This window comes from Hippoglossus stenolepis, chromosome 15, assembly GCF_022539355.2.
Source record: "Hippoglossus stenolepis isolate QCI-W04-F060 chromosome 15, HSTE1.2, whole genome shotgun sequence".
In the NCBI taxonomy this organism is placed as follows: domain Eukaryota; kingdom Metazoa; phylum Chordata; class Actinopteri; order Pleuronectiformes; family Pleuronectidae; genus Hippoglossus; species Hippoglossus stenolepis.
This window is the reverse complement of record NC_061497.1, coordinates 9,793,548-9,815,028: the sequence shown is the minus strand read 5'-3', so window position 1 is coordinate 9,815,028 and position 21,481 is coordinate 9,793,548. Positions and strand designations below refer to the sequence as shown.

The window sequence follows — 21,481 nt, the reverse complement described above, 5'->3', positions numbered from 1 at the left end:
AAGATGGAAATGTTTCTCATGAAATGCGTCAAGCTGATGAGCTGCAGGGTTTCATCTACATCAGTGTAGAAGGTGCAGTGTGCAAATCTCAAGTCAGTGGGGGAAAAAAAGAATACCTGTAAATGCTAACTTGAATCGTGGGTTTGAATTGTGCAGCTGTCACACATAAGAAAAGCTGAAAGAATAAGAATGCTTAAAATATTTATTTGTCTTTCATTTGGTTGTCACGAACAAGCTGCTGTGAGAAGATTCCTGTCAAACCGCTATTGAATGCATCAGTTCACAGAAATGTAGCATGAACTATATGTTAAACGGCCCCTGTCAATCCATCCCACCCGCCCACATGACCAGCCTGCATGGCAGCATCTCCGACTGGATGGTGCGGCAGGACGGGTGGAATCTAACATGACAGGGGGAGGGGGCTCGGGTGAAATGTCTCGTACCTGCGACCCAGAGATCAGAGCAGGCCTGACAACGCTCGGCGCTGACACTGACGACAGGTGAGAACAGCAATATGGTGCATGAGTGGACTTGACATTGTTTCTGATTTCATTGACTCTGCAGGGCAAGGGCTCATTACAGAGTCAGAATGGCTTTAATTTTCTATGCATAATGAATTTGACCTGGTTAATTGTCGCTGGCTCGTCTCCAGAGAGATTCATCAGAAGTGATTAAAGCACTAAGAGCAGAGTGAAATGTTAAGAGGGGTTCAAGGAGAGTAAAGATGCACAGTGTGACCGGGGCGCAATGCTGTAAGCACGAGGAGGATTCACAACAATAGAGTGAAGGGAACATGCGATCGTTGTTTTCAACTGGGTGATATTTTTCTACAGTTTTAATTTAATGTAAAAAGTGGTTAACACTGGGCTCACACTGAAACTGTGCCCCGAGGATCTGTTGACAAATGATAAAAACATTTGTCGGATGTCACCTTTACGCTCTGAATGAGTTGTTTACGTGCAGAATGCAGTTTTACTGGTTTTGTTTGAGATGTGTGGTCACTGGATAGGTCACCGGTGAAACTATGGAGAAAGAAACTATGCACACAGCAACTACTGTTCTATTTGCATTGATGTTTAAAAAACGCCTGTGATAATATTTATAATATTTCAACAGGTTGAACATCTGAGAAAAATATTAGCATCATGACGCAATGTAAGTTACACTCAAATTCAATATTTCTTCCTTTAACGAGATAAAAAAATGTGGTGTGAGCATCGTTAGTGTGTGCAGATATCCTGACGTGTGTGTGGGTGTGTTGCAGATGTTGACAGAAACCAGGTGTTAAAAACCACCAAGGTGCGAACATCGCTGAAGAATGATGGCAGCTGGATCCAAAGCTCTGCACAGGAAAAGGAAGAGCGAGACAAAGCAGAGTAAACTTCTGAACAGATATTAAAGCATTTGTGTTTTTTTCTCATGTGCTGTGGTGCAGTTTGGCATCGCTTCTATTGCATCCTAATAAAACTAGGATCCTGTTTAGTAGTTTTAGTTCCACACCATGAACACAGATTTTGTTGCTTAATTTGTTTTTTAAATAAATGGCGCAACAACTTCTTCTGTCTTGCAGGACGGACCTCGGTGAGGAGACCACACCCGCGGAAGTCAAGCAGAAGTCATACGTCCTCTCCACGGCCAAGATATTTGAGTGAGTGCTACAGTATGAATATTCAGATTTGAACGTTATCGGTGTTCTTGACTTATTTAAAAAGTACAAAAACGTTAATGAACAAATGGGTTTCTAAGAAAAGGTTCAGGAAGAATGAGGGAAGAAGTTATCGAGCTCCTTCAGATACCACAGGCATTAAAGCAGTGGAAAGACACAAGTGGTGATGATTGATTTTAGCATCTGAGAAAAATGAAAAAATAGCTGTTGAGAAATGAATGGACAACAAGAGTCTCATCATAAAGAGCAAATGTATAAAATCTGATTAAATAATTTTCAGTAAATATATAAGGGGATTTAATTAACAATTTAGCTGATTTTGTGGCTTTGAGTAATATATAAATGTCCGACACCAGCGTGACAAATCTTTTGATATGAGAAACATTGTAGTGGCAGTTCTGCACGTCAAATCAGACTGTCCTTAGATTCGGTTCTGTCAGTGGATGATAACTGAAAAAATGTTAAAGCTTCGGGCACAAATCACCATCTGTGACATTAACATACTGCACATTAATATTAACTGAACTCTGGAGCAGCTCCGCCGCATCCATAAAGAACGACAGTGTACTGCAGGCCGACCTGTGCTGCAGCAGGTTGATGAAGCACTGTTGGTTTTACAACACAGACCTCAGGCACAGTGACACCCTGTTGCTTTTAAAGGTTTCCTTCCTCAAGTTTCCTTTTCGTTTCTGTAAAATTCAACAATTACAAATGAACAAAGCTGTATTCAGTATCATTTAAATAGATGATATAAATGTTCTGAAACATTCATAGACTGTTTGTACAGTAATTATAATTAATAATACATATAGTAAAGTTCCCTGTGGAATGACCTGGTTTCCTGCAAGAAATATGATGTGATCTTTATGTAACATATAAGTCACAGGAATGTCAATGGCAGCGTATACCTCCGCCAAGGCCAAACATTCCATTTAAATTCAACCAAGCTGCACCCGATTTGACAAACTCATAGATATCATTGCCCTCACATATGCCTGATTTGAATCATAGAGATCCATGAATTATTCCCAGAGAAATATGTGAATATGTTGAGTAACACCCTGTCTTAGAATGTTAAAGAAAGTGAAACCCCCCCCCCCCCACCCCTTCCCGGATCCTCCCAGAAACTTAATGGGTTCTTCTTTGGCTCGTACCCCACCCTTCCACCAGGTTTCAAGGGAAACTGTTCCGCAGGTGTTGCGTAATACTGCAACGAGACGAACAAAATGAAAACACACTTTCTCTGCTGAGATAACAACGCGCTGATCTCTACTGACCATTCTGCTATGGAGTCATCTTAGCTGGATGCACAATTCTAGGGAGAGTAGCCACAGAACTAAAATATCTCTATTTCTAACTGTTGACCAATGAATATCTACAATCTTCGAGATGATTCTCTCAACCTGTCCAGCATTATGCAAATCAACAAATCTTGATAGTAAATCTTCTAAGATCTCTTTCCTGCAAGTGAACATTCAAACCAACAAAATGTTTGAATGCTGAGCTTAAATGAGTCAGAGTAACTCTTACACAGACCTCCGATCCAGTTTTATTGATCAGACTCCAGGTTTGATAACTAACTGTTGTGGATTTCATAAGCCGAGGGGGTTCACATTCTTTTTCCTTCCTACACTGAGAACGTTAGATAGTTTCAATCATGTATACAGAAATGCAGGTGATCCCAAAGGGTTTACTGACTTGTTTCTGGTCACTGTATTGTTTATAGTTGAACCTATTGCATTGATATTACATCACCTTCCTTTAACACGTACATGACACACAAATGCACAACTACAACCCACACTTGAGTGAATTATTGAGGGTGTGGACACATTTGTGATGCAAAATGGGAACAAAAATTAAATCCTTTAATCCTGGATTTTCTTCCTGAGGAACACCGTAGGCTCCTTTCTACTAAGAGCATACAAAACATTATATATTTGAACATACCTTAGTAGTCAGACACCGTCCGCAAATTAACTAAAAGTTTTAGAGTTTCCTCAATAATTCTTAGGTATTTTAGACAACATATTCATTTATAACTGTCTAATGGACCAAACAGATGCAGAATTGTCCAGCAAAAGAATAAAAGATTCACAAGTGAAGTGAGTCAACAGTTTCAAAGACGTGTTATCATTTCTCTTCTCAGTGTGAGTGTAAAAAAAAAAAGAAAAACATGTTTACCCCTCTGTCAGTGTGTTTCACAACAGGCTTGAACACTGTGAAGGAGCAAACACTAAGTAACACGTTTTAGAAGTGGATCTTATATTTTTGCAAAATAAATCTTGCCAGATCTCCCTGTGCCTGATTTGTTTCATCAAGATCAATAAGATATATTCTGGGAAAACAGTCAAATGTCCTTTCTCGCATTGTTAAAGAAATATTTGTAATAATTAATTATAATTCCTGCATCTACACCAAAATTGTTTTGTTTTTTCCCTGACCCATACAACATCCTTCCACCAAGTTTTGTGGAAATCCATTCAGTTGTCTGGGTAATCCTGCTTAAAAACCAAACTAACCAACTAACAAACAGAAACATAACGTCCTTGGCAGAGGTAAATAGTGAATGCTCACAAAGAGGAAACAGAATTTCATACAGCAGAAACTTAGCCTGTAGTTTTCTTTATTTTTGGATTTGAAAAGGGTTTGTCTCCTCTAGTGTTATCGAGAGACTCACAAGCTGTGAACCACCGTTGAGCGGCATTCAAACACTCAATCACTAAACCTGAACACAACTTTGAAAATATCCACACACTCCATTCTTCTCTGCGAGCTGACAAACACAGCGCTCTGCAGGAAGCCTCCTTCCTCAGAGGTACTAATTGGCCAATTGACAGTCATGAGTAGTAATTAGTGGGGCACCGATGTATCGGCCATATATCGGTAGCGGCCGATATTCGCCTCGTTTACTGCCATCGGCGTATCGGTAATAAACTTGACTTTCACCGATAACATTGGCCGATGTTCATTGGTATGTTTTCTGCAGCCTGCCAATCTGGCATCCAGATTATGGTACACTGACGCCGGATTTACACCGGGCGCTGAAGCGCCGCGCTGCACAGCGCAGCGCCAAGGAAAGCCAGGCGCCTCCCATCCACCCCCCTGTTAAACCTTTGTGCGGTTCACATGGGCTGCGATGCGCCGCGCCGCGCCAGCGCCCTTCACCGATGGTTTTGTGCGAGCGAGCGTATCGCGCCAGGAAACAGACTGAAAAATTATTTTAAACGATATAAATGACATATTTTATATGATATAAATGATCAAATATGCATCCCATACTTTGTATTCCCCTTCTGTTGTCCTGGATTTTTAATTTTCCCAATCACATAATTAAATGTCCCCCTCTGCCCATCCACTACAAGCACACAAGCAGTCATATAGATAAAAAGAGAGAGGGGGGGGGGCTAAAGGCTTGCTTGGAGAATACGTCATTTACCCCCGACACCCGAGATTGAACGGGTTACATACAACAACAAGCGGAGAATCGCGGGCTGACCGGCGCGGAGAAATGCGGGTCCGGTGTGCACATCCATGGCATCTAAAGTTACACTTGTCACATTTTCTGTTTTTCATATTATTCAAGTAATAAACAAATATCGGTATCGGCTATCGGCTAGATTGTTGTTTTAAATATCGGTATCGGCTAAGAATTTCCATATCGGTGCATCCCTAGTAGTAATGAGCTACAACGAGGGTCCGGCCGCTGTGAGCTCTCCGCCGGTGTGCACCCCCTGTGCTGATGCGGCAAAGGAAGGGTCAGCTGCTTGGCCCATGCTGTGCGATGGCATTAAATGTCCCTCAGTGACAACAAAGTGGTTCAGCGGGTAGATACCACATTTGCTAAAGCCTTCCTTGACAATCCTGGCGCCCTCCTCTTCCTTCGCTAGCTGATACGTCCCTTTAAACACGCCTGAGAACTCCTTCTTGCTTATCGCAAAGTGAGTGTCGGTGGCACAGCCTTCCCCTAGGAGTGCTGCAAAACGCTGCCTCAGTAGCACAAAGAGTCCTGCGTTGAGCGGCTGCAGGATGTGAGAGCAGTGAGACGGAAGGCACAGCAGGACGACGTCCTCCTTGCGAGCGGCCTCCACCACCTCCAGGTTCACCGGTGACTTGTGGCCGTCAAAAATCAGCAGCAGGGGGCGCTGCTTTGGCGCGTGCAGAAGAAAATGTTTGAGGAACCATTTCTTAAAGAGGTCCGAGTTGATACACCCTGAGCCTGACCACCCGTAGAGGGCGTTTGGGGGCCCTTGTGTCTTGTAACACACTCCCCCTGGATAGGCCTTTGAGTAGACAATAAATGGGGGAATGTCCTCTCCGGCAGCGCTAAAGCAAGCCAGGACGGAGATGTGGTCCCTCAGACCCAGCACTGGCCTGCAGCCTAAACTGGCAGGTTTGGGGACGAGCACCCTCTTCCTGCCCAGTTGAAAGCCCGTCTCGCTGCAGTTGAAGATTTGGTGAGGCTTGTCCCCGAGCCCATGAGCGTCTATGACGGTGCTCAGCAAATGAAAAAACTGATCCACTGCTTCCTTCCTCACACATACTGTCCTCCCACGGACAACATTGTCCGCTGGCTGAATGGCAATATTCTTCTCCTGCCGTTTTCTAAAATTGAGCCACCAGGTCTGGCCCAGTTTGGAAAACGCCACCCTCCGATGCTGCCGCTTGTAAATGGACGAGGCGAAGGACACCAGCTGCTGCTTGGTGAGTGGGAATCCATGCTTGGACATGTGCACGGAGAACTCCACCAGCAGCTCCTCGTCAGCAGATGTGATGAGCTGAGCTGGCCCGCTGCGGCTCCCCGGTGTCACCCGTCCACTGACTCTGTCCCCCAGTGACGATTTGGGGACACCGAACTCCTTGGCAGCCTGCCTCACCGTGCACCTCCCGGACTTCACCTCGATCAGTGCACGCTCCATGGCCTCCTCCGTCCATTTCTTCTTCTTCCTCCCAATTTTGTCAAGATGGTTTCTTGATGGCATTTCTTCTAGAAGGGCGCAGGAAACACAGGCATGAATGACACATTCAACCAACATGTTAGCAACAAATTAGTCTAGACATGTATTACTAAAACAAAAAGACATAAACAATAACAAACTTTGCACATGACTTAATTAAACGGATTCTTACACTTTTGACTTTATCTGGCCCCTTTCCTGACCAACAGGATCTCTGGCAATGGATCGTTGCATTGGGCTGAAGTTGGCATCTGATTTTCTAGTTCAAAAGGAGTTAAAATAAAACTTAAATGGAAATATTTACCTCCATCAAGGAATTTATGTTTTTGTCTGACAGTTAGCTGGATTATACAAAAACTAGTGGACACCGCATTGCCACGAAACTTGGTGGAAGGATGCGGTCAGGAAAGAACTCATTGAATTTGACTGCAGATCCAGGATTTAGTTTTTCTTTAACTTTGCATTTTCTCACATTGTCGTTGATGGCTCAGAGAATAACTTAAGATCGGGCATGTTTGGGGAACTTGTATTCAATGAATCCAGATCTAGTGAATTTAATGTACTTTCATACTGTTGGGACTTGGCAGAGGTTCACAAGAACGCCTGTCGACTCTTCTGATAAACTTTTATGAAGACAGAGAAGAGCACACAGGAACGTGTATGTTTGACGAGTGAGACTTGTGTCTTATTAAATGAATAGGGTTAGGGGAATTTAACATTATTCATCAAAATGACATTTCATTTATCCAGGCCACAAATATATGGGTCAAGATGAAAGACACAGGGACTGTTTTAGAGCCAACTCAGAGCTGTTTCGTTTGAATGATCCACATTTAGCTTGTTCAGCTTGACTTGATCTTCTGATTTAGATCGTTGCCTGAATGTAGAAAACCAGTAAAACTTTTCCGTGTCTAAATATATGAATAGTTTTCATTTTCAAACAGGGTTTTCTGATTTACTGAAACTCGTGAAGCTAATTTAACTCAAGGATCTTAAAGGACGCTCCTGTTGATTTAGCTATAAAACTACACAGTTCGTGTATTTATTCCAAACGAGGCTGAGCGGGACTTACTTGTTCTCGGGGAATCGTCCTGCTAACTTTTCATGGGGAAAAGAAAACAAGTGGTCCAGTGTTGGTTGTTGTCACACCGAGCTGCTGCTGTTCAGAAACATTAATGTAAAGACTGTAGGTTTTTAAATGAAATTACGCGTAAAGACATAAGCTACAGTGTGGCGTGTGTTCTGTAGCCGCTGTTACGTGTCTTTAACAAACTGGAAACACGCGGTGACACTTTACTTTGACCATGTTTTGCTGCCGAGCTGGAAGACAGGATACAGCGGAACACTGCCGGAAGTTTAGAGACGCCGTCTTCAGAATAAAAGTACCTTTCTTCCTGTTACCAAAATAAGTGTCAAGCTCACATAAATAATTATAAAAAAATATATATTGATAAACGGATAATAATTTCTTTCTTTCTTTCTTTCTTTCTTTCTTTCTTTCTTTCTTTCTTTCTTTCTTTCTTTCTTTCTTTCTTTAGTCCCTCCCTCCTTTCTTTCTGTCCTCCTTCCTTCCTTCCTTCTTTCTTTCCTCCTTCATTCCTTCCCTTTGTCATTTCTTTCTTTCTTTCTCTCTTTCTTTCTCTCTTTCTTTCTTTCCTTCTTCCATCCTTCCTTCCTTCCTTTCTCCCTCCCTCCCTCCCTCCCTCAATTCATTCCTTCCTTCCTTTCAGTGCAGTCTCCATTATAAAGTTTTTGGATGAGCGGCTGTCAAGACATAAAAAAAGAAAACCGTCCTTTCCATTTTATTTATGAGTGCTATGGGCAGTAAAATTGTTGTATTATTTATCCTTTTACTTCAGATTCACATTTTTATCTTAGTACGACCTCATTCGTGTGTCCTTGGCGATAGCTACATCAGCATCAGATTTGTGTTAGTACACTTAAATACATATAAATTGACCAGTGTGCAGCTGCTTCATCTTGAACTTGTAGTAAATACTAAATAATAAATAAATCTTGTTCATAACCTAAAGATGTGTGCATATCAACACATACACACATCCTGTATGGACCCACATTTTCTGCCCAGAAACCGCAAGACAGCATAGTTGTAGGTGGTGGCAACCAGTTACAAAACGGAGGAACATTGTAATTATTACACTCATTGCTTTCCAATAAGTTCAGTTCATGTGAATATATACAATAAGTTCAGTTCATGTGAATATATACAATAAGCCATTTTTAGGGGAGTAATAACTTATCTTTTGTTGTATATACTGTATTATTGTCTATACTGTATTCTTGTTCTTTGTATTTCTATTTATTTTAATTGTCTTGATGGCACAAACATCCAGTAGCAGGTGTTGTTGTTTACTAGTAGTGCTGCAGCAGATGAGAAGCACAAACTGGGACTCTGAGTCAACTCATGCGTAACTGGATCACATTCCTTGTTCCTCACGTCAGCGCAAAGTGTTTGGTGTTACATCACTTTATACTGCACTTCAGTACAAAGTCTTACATCATTTTTGTTGCCATTTAAGACTCTATTTTTTAGTTTTGTGTCATCAATCAAAGTAACTGGTGTTTTTGTTTTTTCAACGGCTCGTATGCTAGTGGGAACATAGAGTTTATGCTTATCTCGTAGACACTCTATTTAAATTTAATATTTTTGGATGAAGCTCTCACTTATATAAAAGAAAAAACAGTGTCAAATAATCTGAAACTGTGAAAGTTACTTGTACCAGTAATATTGTAAATTTACTGTATTTCATGCATAAATCAAGATACATCATTAAAGTTGAAACGTCTCCTAATGTGCAAGTTTAAGTGTAAGAAACGCTAAGTTAATTAAATAAGTGTTGATTATGTTTGCTCGTGTGGAATTCATTAGCAAGACTGTTCTGTATTTGTTATAAGGTTAAAAATACCAAGGTTCTTTTCAAGGAATGTTTCTTATTCTTACCCTGCAGATCAGTGGATGATCCTGTGAGTCCTCCTCCCAAACCGACAACTGAAGGGTATGTACTGTAGGTGCTGAATCTTAATTAAAAATAAACAGTGCACAATATGAGCAACCACACACCACTTCTCTCTGAACCCACTTGATTCAAGGTTTGCATTATTAATCTCTCTTAAGCCTGAACTATCAAATGCTAATTCAAGATTTATTTGTATTATGAGTTTATTGTTTCTTCTTCTCCTTTGCTTTAGTGATTCAGCTACTGAATCACTATCACTAATGGCAAACGATGAAGTTGTTCTTCCCCAAGAAGATGCTCAGCCTGGGGGGTCAACAGTGGAGACCACAGACGATACAAAGTGAGTATATGATGCAAGTATGAAGTTTAAAGATGCTGAGTATGGTTTTTTTTGTTGTCTTTTTAATATATAAAGTTGGTAAGGAGCTTCTTCTCTGTTACAGGCCCCAAGAACCCACAGAAGAACACATCCAAAATGGTGAAGCACAACCAGAAAACACTGTCGCAGACTTAGCTGAAGAAAACAAGGAAGGAGCTGCTGATGCGCCAGTCGACCAATCAAATGCAGGAGACAAAGAGAGCGCCGCTGAAGTCTCTGCAGATATTCATGTCCAAAATGAAGCACTGACATTTTCTTCAACAAAGGAAAACCCAGAGGCAGTATCTCCTGCAGAGCCAGCCGAGCAACCGGTTGTAACAGCTGAAAGTAAAGTGGAACATGCCGATACCACAGCTGAGCAGTCAAATGGAGATCCCACCCAGGCCAAGGTCTCTGCAGATGCTGTCGTGGAAGATCCTGTTGCAGAAACCTCAGGTGTGGCTGGAACAGGGGAGAAGAAAGAACCTGCCGAAGTCCCTGCTGATGCTTTCGAAGTCAAACCTCAAGAGGAAACTTCAGTCGAAACTGAGCCGGCAAATGATGTACACCTCGAGGGCGGAACGGTAGAATCAACTGAACAAGCTGCAGAGATTCCTCAGGAAGATGCCGGAGAGGTTTTTGAGGCAGTAGCTGCGGTTGTGGTGGAGTCTTCACATGATACGAATGACGGGATTCATGCAACACCAGAAGAAGAGGCTCCTCTGCAAAACAGTGTGGAACCAATCCCAGATTTATTGTTCGAATCTCTGGCCAAATCATTAAATCTCCATCCTGTATCAGAATCGCTGAATCAGTCTGCTGCCAACACCACGGTCGAGTCTGAAGAGTCAAAGGTTGAAGCTGCAGCTCCAACAGAAGCATCTTTAAAGACCAGAGCTGAAGAGGTGCCCGAGAGTGAAGTCCAGCCTGTTGATGACACCGCACCTGAGAAAGCAGCAGATCCTGTGCAGGTGGAGTCGGACATCACTGACGCTGTTGAACCTGTAGCTGCCTCAGAGGGTGGAGCGCTTCAGAGTGTGTTACCTGACGGAGGCATTGAACTGACTGATGCATTAGATGTGGAGCCGCCCACAACTGAAGCTGCCCCTGAACCTGAACCTGTGGACGATCCAGAACAGTCCCACTCAGAGGAGGCCGAACCGAACCAGTCTGATGATACCAATACGTGAGTGAACGTCACAGTCATTCTTGTTTTCTCATACAATTTTCACATGTTTTTACCTGAACTATGAAATGCATGTCATGGATTGCTGATTTTTTTTATAGCACTGATGTGTTTCAAAAGCCCAGAGAGGAGCAACAATCCAAGTACACTCTGAAAGTGACCAGGTAACATCTCACTCTAAAGATCATGCCTTTATGGAATTTCAAAATGAGCTCTTAAAGTCACTTTTGTGGTACAACCCCCAATGTTTGTATACAGATTCAAAGGGTAATTTTTCTTTCTCACTTTCTCTCTACTTCAGTGATGGCAAAGCTGTTTGTTCATTCTGTGATCTAATTATTAATGGAAGGATCAAGCTCACATTAAGCGAACCTCTGCTGACCTGCCACGCTGAGTGTCTAAAGGTGTGGTGAAACATATATATACAGGCTGTGTGTGTGTGTGTGTGTGTGTGTGTGTGTGTGTGTGTGTGTGTGTGTGTGTGTGTGTAATTGACATGCTCTTGTAATTGTATGATATTACTTTTGACCATCTTCTGCGGTGTGTGTGTGTGTGTGTGTGTGTGTGTGTGTGTGTGTGTGTGTGTGTGTGTGTGTGTGTGTGTGTGTGTGTGTGTGTGTGTGTGTGTTAATTGACATGCTCTTGTAATTGTGTGATATTACTTTTGACCATCTTCTGGGGTGTGTGTGTGTGTGTGTGTGTGTGTGTGTGTGTGTGTGTGTGTGTGTGTGTGTGTGTGTGTGTGTGTGTGTGTGTGTGTGTGTGTGTATTTACTGACATGCTCTTCTCATTGCATCATGTTGACGTTGACCATCTCTTGTTGCAGTGTGGTGTGTGTGCTAAGGGCCTTGGAGAGTTGCTGATGCCCATGTTTCTGCGTGACCAGTTGGTCCAGTGTGATGGCTGCTTCTTCTCGAGGCGTGAAGCCTGACTGTTGTCAGAGGACTCAAAGTTTACTGTGATGGGCTGAGAACCTCATCCCTGTTTCCTCTATGCTGTTTAAATTTCTACCAATTTTCTCGGTTAACGCTTTTGAGGACATTTTGTCAGGATTGAGAAATCTGCAAAAAGCCTCTGCAACTTATTATTTCTTACAATAACTGCCAAAGATGCTTGAATGAAATACTTTGCAGGCAGCATGAATGATTTTGGTGCAATATACTGTATATGGTTAAAATAAAACCACTGCTTAATGCTTTAGATTTAAATTGTTTATTCAGCCTTAATTTCAAAATGAGCACAAACAACACTCAGTAGAAGGGCTACACGTCAAACACTTGGAGGCAAGTTATCGAAGCGTCAACACCTCAGTGGCATAAAAACAGCTTATTTCAAGCAGTAACTGAAAAACCTCCAGGAAATGTGCAACATCACCTCAGCAGTGGTATTTAAACAAAGCAAAAATGAGTTAAAAGTGCATGTTTTGTAAGTGACACAAACAGGAAGATAGGAGAGAACTTATGTACATTCAGCTCTACTTGCTTTAGTACACACACAATACACAAGGTGGTGATAATGAGGCTGCAGAAAAATACCATTCAAGACCCATGTATGCATCAGTAAACACTGGATGGTGTGTTAGGATTTTTTCCAGATGAGCTGTCATTACTCTTAATTATTCATAAAACATCATACATCGCAATCTGACAACAGCATCTGCACCAGTGAAGCCTCATAAAAAAAGAATAAAGCTGCAAAAGGAAAGTGAACAACAAATCTAAGAGAATCATCTGAGATGAGGATTCACTGCTGGGGGGTGAATTAACTTCATCTCTCCGTCTGTTGTTCATACAATATATTATCGGACAGGCCTAACAGAAATACTAGCGGGGGATTCCAGGTTTTGGAGGTTGCAGTTTCCAACCGGATAAAAGGAAATCTACAGTTGGAAAGGTGTTGACTGTCCATCTCGTAGCCAGGAGATGGGTCTGACTGGGATGAAGATGTCGGGGTTAGCGGATACCTTTTCTGCCCAGAAACCGCAAGACGGCGTAGTTGTAGGTGGCGGCAGCCAGATACACAAACTGTGAGACAATGGTATGGAGGATGGAAGAACAGACAAAAAATCAGGTTTGCACATATGTGTTGGGAAAATGTAAAACAACATGGACAAGCAAACAGGTAACATTCAATTGGCTCAATTTTTTTACGGTATACTTACTACAAAAGACATATTTACCCAGTGGTCTTTAGCCATACAGGCACTTTTCGTTTTGGAGTTGTCCAGATTTCTTGATACATATCTGATGCCACTACAGTTTTATTTGCGAGACTCACAATACAAACTGAATTTGACAGTCACCTCTATTGTTCCAGACAATGGCTTCAGTGTGAATAGTGTTTTAAGGAACTACTTTCCATTTGAGAGTAGTTCTACTAAAACTGTTCACATCAAGGCCTGAGGATCATGAAGGGTGACTGGGACACTTTAGTTTTTTTGAAGAGAGATGCTGAGTGTCAACACTTTTTTATAAATGTCATTCACTTCCATTGTTTTTTGAATGGCAGCCAAAACCTCAGAGAGAGATACTGTGAAATGTGACCAAACCAAACCAAAGCTAAACACCATGAAATATCTCTTTTTTATACTTTATATACTTTATATACAATCATTTGGGTTCATTGACCACATAGATTTGATTTTATTGCTGGTATTACCTATAAAAACCTTATGTATAAAATATTACACCTAACAATTGCTCACCAGTGCTAAGAGAGTGACCCCAGCACCAGCAAATGCAGCAATGTACAAGTCATAGGTGACGTAGAACTGTAAGACATAAGAAACACAGGTCAGAGAATTGAACCAATCCCTATTCCATAATATAAAAATACTCATTACATAGAGTACATTCATAGTTTGATAAATAATAAATGAAATATCTATGATTAATAATTTATAGTTGATTTTTCATTGGCTTCTGTGATTCTGCACACTGGTGTTAAATGAGAGATAAAATGCAGAACTGTGTGAAAGAGATTATTGGATTCCTCTACTCACTTCACTGGTTTTGCAAATGGATGCCAAGGTCATTCCACAAGCTTTGCCTGGCATTGCATTCCAAGGAAGCAGACCTGAAATGAACACATGACGTAAGTGTTGTATCTCTTATACCGGGGCTGAATCACAATGAGTTATGATGCATTTAAGTGCCAGATCGCACACAGCACATCAGGGGGGAGCAGCAGTAACTAAAGACACAGGCATAGTTATCTTCATTATTTCATAACAAGCAGTTTTGCATCCGCTCCCTAATGATTAATTCATGGCGTTCAGGGCCCACATTAACATTCTCATCAGGTGGAGCAGCGGTCAGTCATTATCAGAGCAACGCACCATACTGCCTGGCGTCCATGCAAATCCAGCCGTGCTGATTAATGCTGGGGGTTGTCTCAGCCAGGATGTTGATGTTGTGGCAGGTCTGCTCCATGTTGAACAGGAAGAAGACCGGGATGGCACTGAAGGCGAACACCGCCAGCCAGATGAAGGCCAAGATATACGTCACTATGATGAACTGTTGGGATAAGAGAGTACAGTACATAGGGTCAGAGAGATGTGGCGAGGAAAGCCCAGGTGATAAATGTGCTGTCGTTGAGTCAGCTATCGACCATAACTCATGATTCTGTGTGGAAATAACAGCAACAAATAACATTTGATTATGGTTAAGAGCTGAGAAAAAAACTAGACTTCGGCATTTTAACAATGACCAGTCATCACAGGATCATCCCCTCCCTCTCCAGATAGCATACAGATGTGGGCCACTTCAGGCAATGATGCAGCACTTCTGGCCTTATCTGGACAATTGCTTGTAAAACAGCAAATGTGGTCCAAATATCCCAAAACAAATGTGGGACTAGTTTTGGCAAACATGAGGTGCTCTTGGCAAGGTGTAATCTGGAGGTGGCCCACGTGGTTAACATGGCCAAAATAGCACAAAACAAATTTGGGCCACCTTTGTCACCTTCAGTTGATATACTGTACTGCTATGGCTTACTTCTGGCCCAGATCTGGCAAACAGGAGCGGACCGGCCAAGTACCATCACTCCCAGTATGCGGGTCGGACAACAGTGTGGTAGTATGACAGTGTGTGCCAAATCTGGGCCAAAACTATTTTGCTATGTGGGTTACTTACTCCTCCTCCGCCTCCTCCTCCTCCGCCTCCTCCTCATTCTTACCGTCAGACTGAGGCAGCGTCCACAGTGGGTGCTCCTGAATTCACCAAAGGTCTGCTTGACGGCGCTCGTGGTGTAGAAGCCCTCAGCCAGCAGCAGGATACCAAAGAGGAAGAAAAATGATGCCAGGCCATAGATCACAAACTGGAAATATTTGATACTGGAATAGTCACAGGGGGAAAAACAGTCAGTGAAATGAAACAACTCTTGAGAGGTTAAAAAACAAAGATTTGAGAGAATTTAATGCAGCGTCACTCACAAGGACGCCATGACCTCATAGTCCTGAGCGTTGCGGGCGAAGTAAGTCTCAACAAGAACTGCGGTCTGGGCCAGCGCTTCGTGCCCGCAGCCACAAAATAATGCCATGCCAGCATAGCACAGCAAGGTGGCCACCAGGGACGGGTAGGGCACTGCCCCAATGCACCGGACACAGCAATCATAACAACCTGAGGGGGCATAATATATCAGCACACAGGCGGCACACACCGCACATATAACCACACAGCACATCTACGCCACAGTGGGGGAACTCTGTCACCCTGTCGGGGAGCTATGGAAAAGGCCTCGCTCTGTCTGCAAATCCATGAGCATTCACCAGAACCCCACCAACAGGCAAGAAAGCAACAGAAAAAAAAAAAAATTAGACAGCAGGGAGAAACAAGAGTTCAAGCAGCGATTCCCCAACGAAGCGTCCAAACAAAAGCAGCCACCACTGACTTCACGACAAGCTCACGCACTTCTCCTAGTGTAAGCTGCGCTGTGGAAGCAGGTAGCAAATATCCAGAGTGTTAATAAATGCATTGGCAGAAATGGGATAGAGGAAAAGCACCTAAGGCTTTGCAAAGCCAAGGCTGCCTGACCGGAAACATTTGCTGCTTTTGATCTTGTACTCCACAAGAAGAAAGATCCCAGTGCCAACCAGTGATGTACAGTCCTGCCTATGAGGTCTGTGCCACTGTAAAATAAGCCTCTCTGCACAATTTCATCCGTGTGTGGCAGCTGCTCTGCTCGTACCAACACCTCACAGCTCGACCCCAACTGACTCTGGTCCAGCCCTCTTGCTCCGGCGGTCACAGGCGTCACCAGGCGTGAGACGGTGGTGAAACTCTGGGGCCCCTAAGAGAGAGCGTCTCTTTGTGGCTGCAGATACAATATCCTTTGTCTTTGCTTATGATTGGGGAGGAACAAAGGGCAGCGATGTTAAACAAACAAAGACTTTAGTGCAACAATACACACACAGTAGTATGAGGTGGCAGAGGGGGTCACCAGGACCACCACAGCCAGTGACACTACTCAGGCCATCGTCCGTCCACAGCTGGCTGAGACTGGTACCATGGCACTCAGCGTCAACGCCAACGGGGGCTGTGTTCAAGTGTTCTAAGAGTGGGCGGACGCATAATGAACGAGAGGGCCAATTTGAATATCTTCACAACAACAACAACCCCACTCAAAATGATGTTGCTGCACTTTGTGAATTCCTTAAGTGCCGTGGGTGACTATCCACAGTGAATCTTTGCAATTTCACTAAAAACTTCAGCTGGAGGGAATAGAGGCTGTGAGTTAAAACAAACTGCCTGTAAAGTATAAATAGTAACAGCAGGAAGACTGCTACAGTCCCTTAAAAATGATTGTGCCTGCAGACGCCCACGCTTCAGCTGCAACAGTCACACGGTGGTAGAGCGAAACAGGCTCTACTCGAAGTCAGTGCAAAAAGAAAAGGCATTAGTGCATTTAACAGCAGATGCAAGTGAATCCATCAACACTGCAAAGGCGTGAAAAAAACATGCGAAAGATAGCACACAAGTTGTTTGCAAGTGAGAAACAACTGTTAGCACAAGTTGTTTGACTCCACATTTCTCGTGGAGAATTGCTAATTTATACCAGTGACACATGTGGGAGTCCCTGACCTCTTTCACACGAGTGACCTGGCATGGCCCTGCATGGCATGATGAGCGAAACTGACCATCAATGTCGGCCACTGTCTAGTCTATGTTTACAAGGGGTCAGGGGAGGTGACGCAGAGTTCTGTATTTGAAAAGTAAATCATAAATAAATGTAATAATATATAAATAATAATAAACTATGTTTTATAATAATAACAAGGGGCAATGGGGGGAATCAATCACTGTCAACAATCCATTCAATCAATATTAAATGATACATAATCCATATGGGGATATTGAAAAATTGTATAAATTCGAAATGGAAACACATGATAAATTTGCAGCGAATCTCGCCCACAGTGCACGAGGGCAACATGATGTCTAAGGACAGAGAGGACATATTAAAGGCAACATTAGTAAGTTATTGAAGTCCACATTTTCAAATCACATTAATAATAGATGATACTATGAGTTATTATGAATTCTGCACTCACCCATGTCCAGAAAGAAGTGCAGAGTTATTGAAGTTTCGCTGGGGTGGCTTTGCGACTGTGATATGAGGATATGAGAAGTTATTCCCCGCCACTCCTATATGAATCTGACTCCCGCTTTTGTCTCATCAACAATAGATAGACCACATCTCCCCGGGTCACATCTTAAAGTCACAAAGTCCCATTTCAGCTGCCAGTCATTATTTATGGAGCCTCAGGACTGGGTACAGAGACTGGGTCACAAATTTTCTATTTAATGTAGTTTAGCTGCTCTGACCAATACTTGTGGATACTTTTGATTAAGCTCAAATGTATGGGTAGTAATATGCATGCAAAAAGGCATACAGTATAACAGCCACGGAGAATATTAATTCAAGTTCTACATAATTTTCACCCCATATGTCAAAACAAAGTCTACTGTTATTTTTTTACTTAAAAAACACAATGCAAATGAACTTCCTATCCAGTGATTTTTCCACTTTTTCTGTACATGGTTTATAAGTTGCTGTGCACATTCATTTGTAGGGTGCATGGCGTTTCATTAACATTCAATAGTTTATCATCAGCATGCATGTGCTGTTTGTCTGCACACACACGCTACACATCAAAATGACAGAGTAAACATCCCCGAGGGTCCCCTGAGCAGCATAAAAAAACACACACACACACACAGATAAGATAAGATAAGAGGTGCGTGCCGACAAAAGAGTGAAATAAATCGAAACGCCGGTGACTGACATTGATGAAGTTGACTAACAAGGGTGACATTGACGATCAGGTCCAGCTGCTTCTCTCCTTCCCTCCCTCCCTCATGTTTGACCCAGTTGATGTCAAAGCTTGGGCTCAGTACAAAGGAGCCAGTGTGGAGCAGGAGAAAACACTTTTTGGGGGAAAAACCCTCATCCTATTTTTGCTTTTCCATTTCACCCCAAACAGCTGGACATAACTCAAAAGAACATAAATGTTAATATATTGCTCATTTTTGCATTGGTGCATTTATTTTGGGTGCAACAGACACTTTGGGTGACTCATCAGAAATTGATGGTAGATTTAAAAAATAGCCTTGCAGACTGGTCAACTGTTTGCTTTTAGTTTCTAGTCTTTATCCCTTTCCCTCTTAAAAACCCCGAGCAACATCAGATCAAGCAATTAGTCTGCAGAAAGGATTAATAACACAGTGGTGAGGGAAGAGGAAATATGCTTTTGAAATCTCTGAGAAAACCATTAGCATATGTAGTGTGTGTGTGTATATGTGTGTTTGCATGTGTGTTTCTGTGAGGAGAGGGTCATTAATGAACCTCTGTACTGTAAATAAATATGTATCCTGGTCGCCAGCTTTACTTGTGAGATGTAAATAAGAAGTAATGTTGACTAATCAAAGGACAGGCATTAGGAAGGAGGTTGAGTTAGTGGCATCAAAAGAGGATGTATGAATAAACGATATTCCTCAGAACCGGATGCAGACGGTGGTCAGGGATGTGAGCGGCACAGATGATGAATTATTGGGCGACACTTAATAAGACTTGCCTAACAGTCATTATTTAATGCATGAAGTGATGTTGAACAAACACATTACTCTACAAGCTTTCATCTAAGCTGCTTGGATGCATATATTAAAGTATGTTTTGCATAATCAGATAGAAAATGGCACCTATATCATGGTCAGCACCGGGGACAGCGGTGCACTGTAAATCAGTGCACTATACGTGGCTGTGTGCAGTATGTGGAGTAGCCCAGTGATCTATCCGTGAGTCGTTTTTATAACTGTTTGCTGTGTGGTCACTGCACACGCCAATATTTATGCAGTAAATGCGGTGATATGCATATGTTGATACAAGGGAGGAGGAAGCCCCTGCAAAAATATTTGCACCATCTCGCCATCCCTGTTATGGTAATGTGTTATCTCGTGACAAAAATGAACAAACAGCCATCAAACAAACAAAACGAGCTGTTGGAGGACAAACACGTGTCAGGCTCACAATTAATTCAACGCCAATGACTTCCCGCGGTGAGTGCGTTAAGTATTTGTTTTACTGCATGATTTAGTAAGGACGGCCTGAGCGCTTCTCCACCCGGGTGTTTACTTGCTTTTTGATTGTCTTTCATGATAATCTCAGACTCTTGTTGGCTGCGTGTTTGAAACCACAGGGGTCTGCTACCAGCCGCCGATGGGTTTCAACGTTTTTAAAGATTAAACCCCCCCCCGGAAATTCTGCAGGAGGAGCAGAACAGTAGAGGAGCAACAAGGATAGATGAAAAATGACAGATAAACACAATGAGGTTTGGAGAGTCAAATCATTTTCACAACATTAAGTAGAGGTTCAGGAGCAGGTCGTCCACGTTAGTGGTTCGATCCCTGGCCCTTAAAATCTGTATTTTAAAGTTTCCTTAAGCAAGACGCTGAACCTAAAATTTCCCTTGATGGTCTGAATGGCATGTATGGATGCAATATATGAATGTGTGCACGAGTGGGTGAATGTGACTTGTACTGTAAAGATGGGTAAAGAGCTTGGAGTGAAGGAGTCGATAACCATGGAAAACTTCTTCAGAAATACGATCCATTCTGAATAGTCCATTCACAGTAAATTGACCAATCGCGTTCATCATTGATATTGTTTTAGCCTGGATCATAGTGGACAATGCAACTAGGACACCTCACAGTATCCCCACAAGGAGACTAGCATGCAAGAATGACTTCTTTTAACATTTCTTGTTGTGCCATAACTGAAATAGGAATGATGCAGCTGACGTTGCCAGGTGAAGCAGTTTAACAGGAGAAAGCTTCACAGAGATGTGGAAACACGCACGGCCTCTCTCTGATGTGTCTTTTTTCTCCCGCAGCTCTACCAAACACAAGTCAGTGGGTATAACGCTGCTTCGGATGCCATTGCTTCTTCACATTGTTGCTCCCTGAAGTGAGCCGCTGAAATCGCACAGGTTGTGAAAGTTGTCAAGCTGTGATTGTTCAGGGACCATCGTGTAGTCTGTCAGGTCTTATAACAGAGACACAATAACGACCTCATCTCAAAGACATTGTGTAGTTTGAACGTGACACAGCGAGACGATGTGTTTCAATGTGACAACTAAAAAATGTAGTGTAAGAATAAAATGTAAGAACATTGTCACATACTCTGACACACAGCAGTATTACTATGAGACTGCAGGTCATACCAGAACAAGCTGTAGTGGTAAAACCCTCAAGTTTATGGAATTAAACAAGGTTTCATGCGAGTTACTTGTGAATTCATCAATATATTTGTCAATGGAAGAATGTGTAATTGATTTGTCTTCTTTGACTCTGACCTAAACTAACCCTGACCAATCTTGCATTTTAATCCCAAAATAAACCCAACTTCATTCTGTTTATGGAGAGTGGCCTCCTATACCGATTCGTTGCTGGACTCACAATGGACGCATCAAAATTGATGCAGATCATGTCTTCTCTTTTTTGCGTAAATGTCACTCCAGGTGGACATTTGGTTGTGTCGTACCAGATTTGAGCTGTTAGAGATGAGGAGTGGGCCACAGAGGCCCAGTGAGCTCACTTCTCTGTAACTCCACACCTTATTAAGTCTCAAAATTCACATACTTGCAAGGGAGTATTTCAGATTTCTAAGTTTCAGAGCATGACTTATTATTTCACAATCAGATTTTGTAATGCTTTCACTCAAAACCCTGCGCTTGCACTCGAATATACCCTGCTTGTGCTTAGATGTGCTCTGCATGCACTCTCTTCTACTCGTGCTCACGCTCTGCACAGAAGCAGCTCTCTGATTTCTCCTCTGCTC

The 21,481-nt window shown here is 42.5% G+C and overlaps 3 protein-coding genes and 1 long non-coding RNA gene across 7 annotated transcripts; 2 read left to right on the top strand and 2 right to left on the bottom strand.

The window, feature by feature from the left end:
• Positions 1 to 1,104: 1,104 nt before the first annotated feature.
• Positions 1,105 to 1,709, top strand: LOC124854888. The gene is made up of 3 exons (XR_007034869.1): positions 1,105 to 1,155; positions 1,265 to 1,376; positions 1,571 to 1,709. It is a non-coding gene; the product is annotated as an uncharacterized LOC124854888 (long non-coding RNA).
• A 3,509-nt stretch (positions 1,710 to 5,218) lies between these two features.
• LOC118122334 (MFS-type transporter clz9) lies at positions 5,219 to 7,993 on the bottom strand. 3 transcript variants are annotated; one of them, XM_035179001.2, is made up of 3 exons: positions 7,697 to 7,993; positions 6,797 to 6,883; positions 5,219 to 6,653 (listed from the first exon to the last, which is right to left on the bottom strand). In XM_035179001.2, the coding sequence occupies exon 3, from the start codon at positions 6,646 to 6,648 to the stop codon at positions 5,353 to 5,355; it is 1,296 nt and encodes a 431-aa protein (XP_035034892.2). In that variant the 5' UTR covers positions 6,649 to 6,653; positions 6,797 to 6,883; positions 7,697 to 7,993; the 3' UTR covers positions 5,219 to 5,352. The 3 variants fall into 3 exon arrangements, with proteins under 3 accessions (XP_035034892.2, XP_035034893.2, XP_035034894.2); XM_035179002.2 differs by lacking the exon at positions 6,797 to 6,883; XM_035179003.2 differs by lacking the exon at positions 6,797 to 6,883 and having other exon boundaries at positions 7,833 to 7,992.
• A 1,606-nt stretch (positions 7,994 to 9,599) lies between these two features.
• Positions 9,600 to 12,077, top strand: LOC118122332 (retinitis pigmentosa 1-like 1 protein). The gene is made up of 5 exons (XM_047343574.1): positions 9,600 to 9,641; positions 9,835 to 9,942; positions 10,046 to 11,146; positions 11,248 to 11,302; positions 11,973 to 12,077. Exons 2-5 carry the CDS (start codon positions 9,863 to 9,865, stop codon positions 12,075 to 12,077), a joined length of 1,341 nt encoding a protein of 446 aa, XP_047199530.1. The 5' UTR covers positions 9,600 to 9,641; positions 9,835 to 9,862.
• A 265-nt stretch (positions 12,078 to 12,342) lies between these two features.
• plp1b (proteolipid protein 1b) lies at positions 12,343 to 17,853 on the bottom strand. 2 transcript variants are annotated; one of them, XM_035179006.2, is made up of 7 exons: positions 17,697 to 17,853; positions 15,579 to 15,765; positions 15,323 to 15,479; positions 14,484 to 14,661; positions 14,148 to 14,221; positions 13,851 to 13,916; positions 12,343 to 13,170 (listed from the first exon to the last, which is right to left on the bottom strand). In XM_035179006.2, the coding sequence occupies exons 1-7, from the start codon at positions 17,698 to 17,700 to the stop codon at positions 13,099 to 13,101; spliced, it is 738 nt and encodes a 245-aa protein (XP_035034897.1). In that variant the 5' UTR covers positions 17,701 to 17,853; the 3' UTR covers positions 12,343 to 13,098. The 2 variants fall into 2 exon arrangements, with proteins under 2 accessions (XP_035034897.1, XP_035034895.1); XM_035179004.2 differs by lacking the exon at positions 17,697 to 17,853 and adding an exon at positions 16,149 to 16,323.
• Positions 17,854 to 21,481: the final 3,628 nt, after the last annotated feature.

Bases quoted from the DNA above. Each gene is read 5' to 3' on its own strand.
- plp1b (XM_035179004.2), bottom strand. From the start codon at position 16,188: ATGTTTCCGGTCAGGCAGCCTTGGCTTTGCAAAGCCTTAG. The intron at 15,766-16,148 runs GTGCTTTTCCTC...ATGCCCCCTCAG, and splicing joins TTGGCTTTGCAAAGCCTTAG to GTTGTTATGATTGCTGTGTC. The intron at 14,222-14,483 runs GTGCGTTGCTCT...TGTTCATTTCAG, and splicing joins CATGGACGCCAGGCAGTATG to GTCTGCTTCCTTGGAATGCA.
- LOC118122332 (XM_047343574.1), top strand. From the start codon at position 9,863: ATGGCAAACGATGAAGTTGTTCTTCCCCAAGAAGATGCTCAGCCTGGG. The intron at 9,943-10,045 runs GTGAGTATATGA...TCTCTGTTACAG, and splicing joins GAGACCACAGACGATACAAA to GCCCCAAGAACCCACAGAAG. The intron at 11,303-11,972 runs GTGACCAGGTAA...CTCTTGTTGCAG, and splicing joins AATCCAAGTACACTCTGAAA to TGTGGTGTGTGTGCTAAGGG.
- LOC118122334 (XM_035179001.2), bottom strand. From the start codon at position 6,648: ATGCCATCAAGAAACCATCTTGACAAAATTGGGAGGAAGAAGAAGAAA.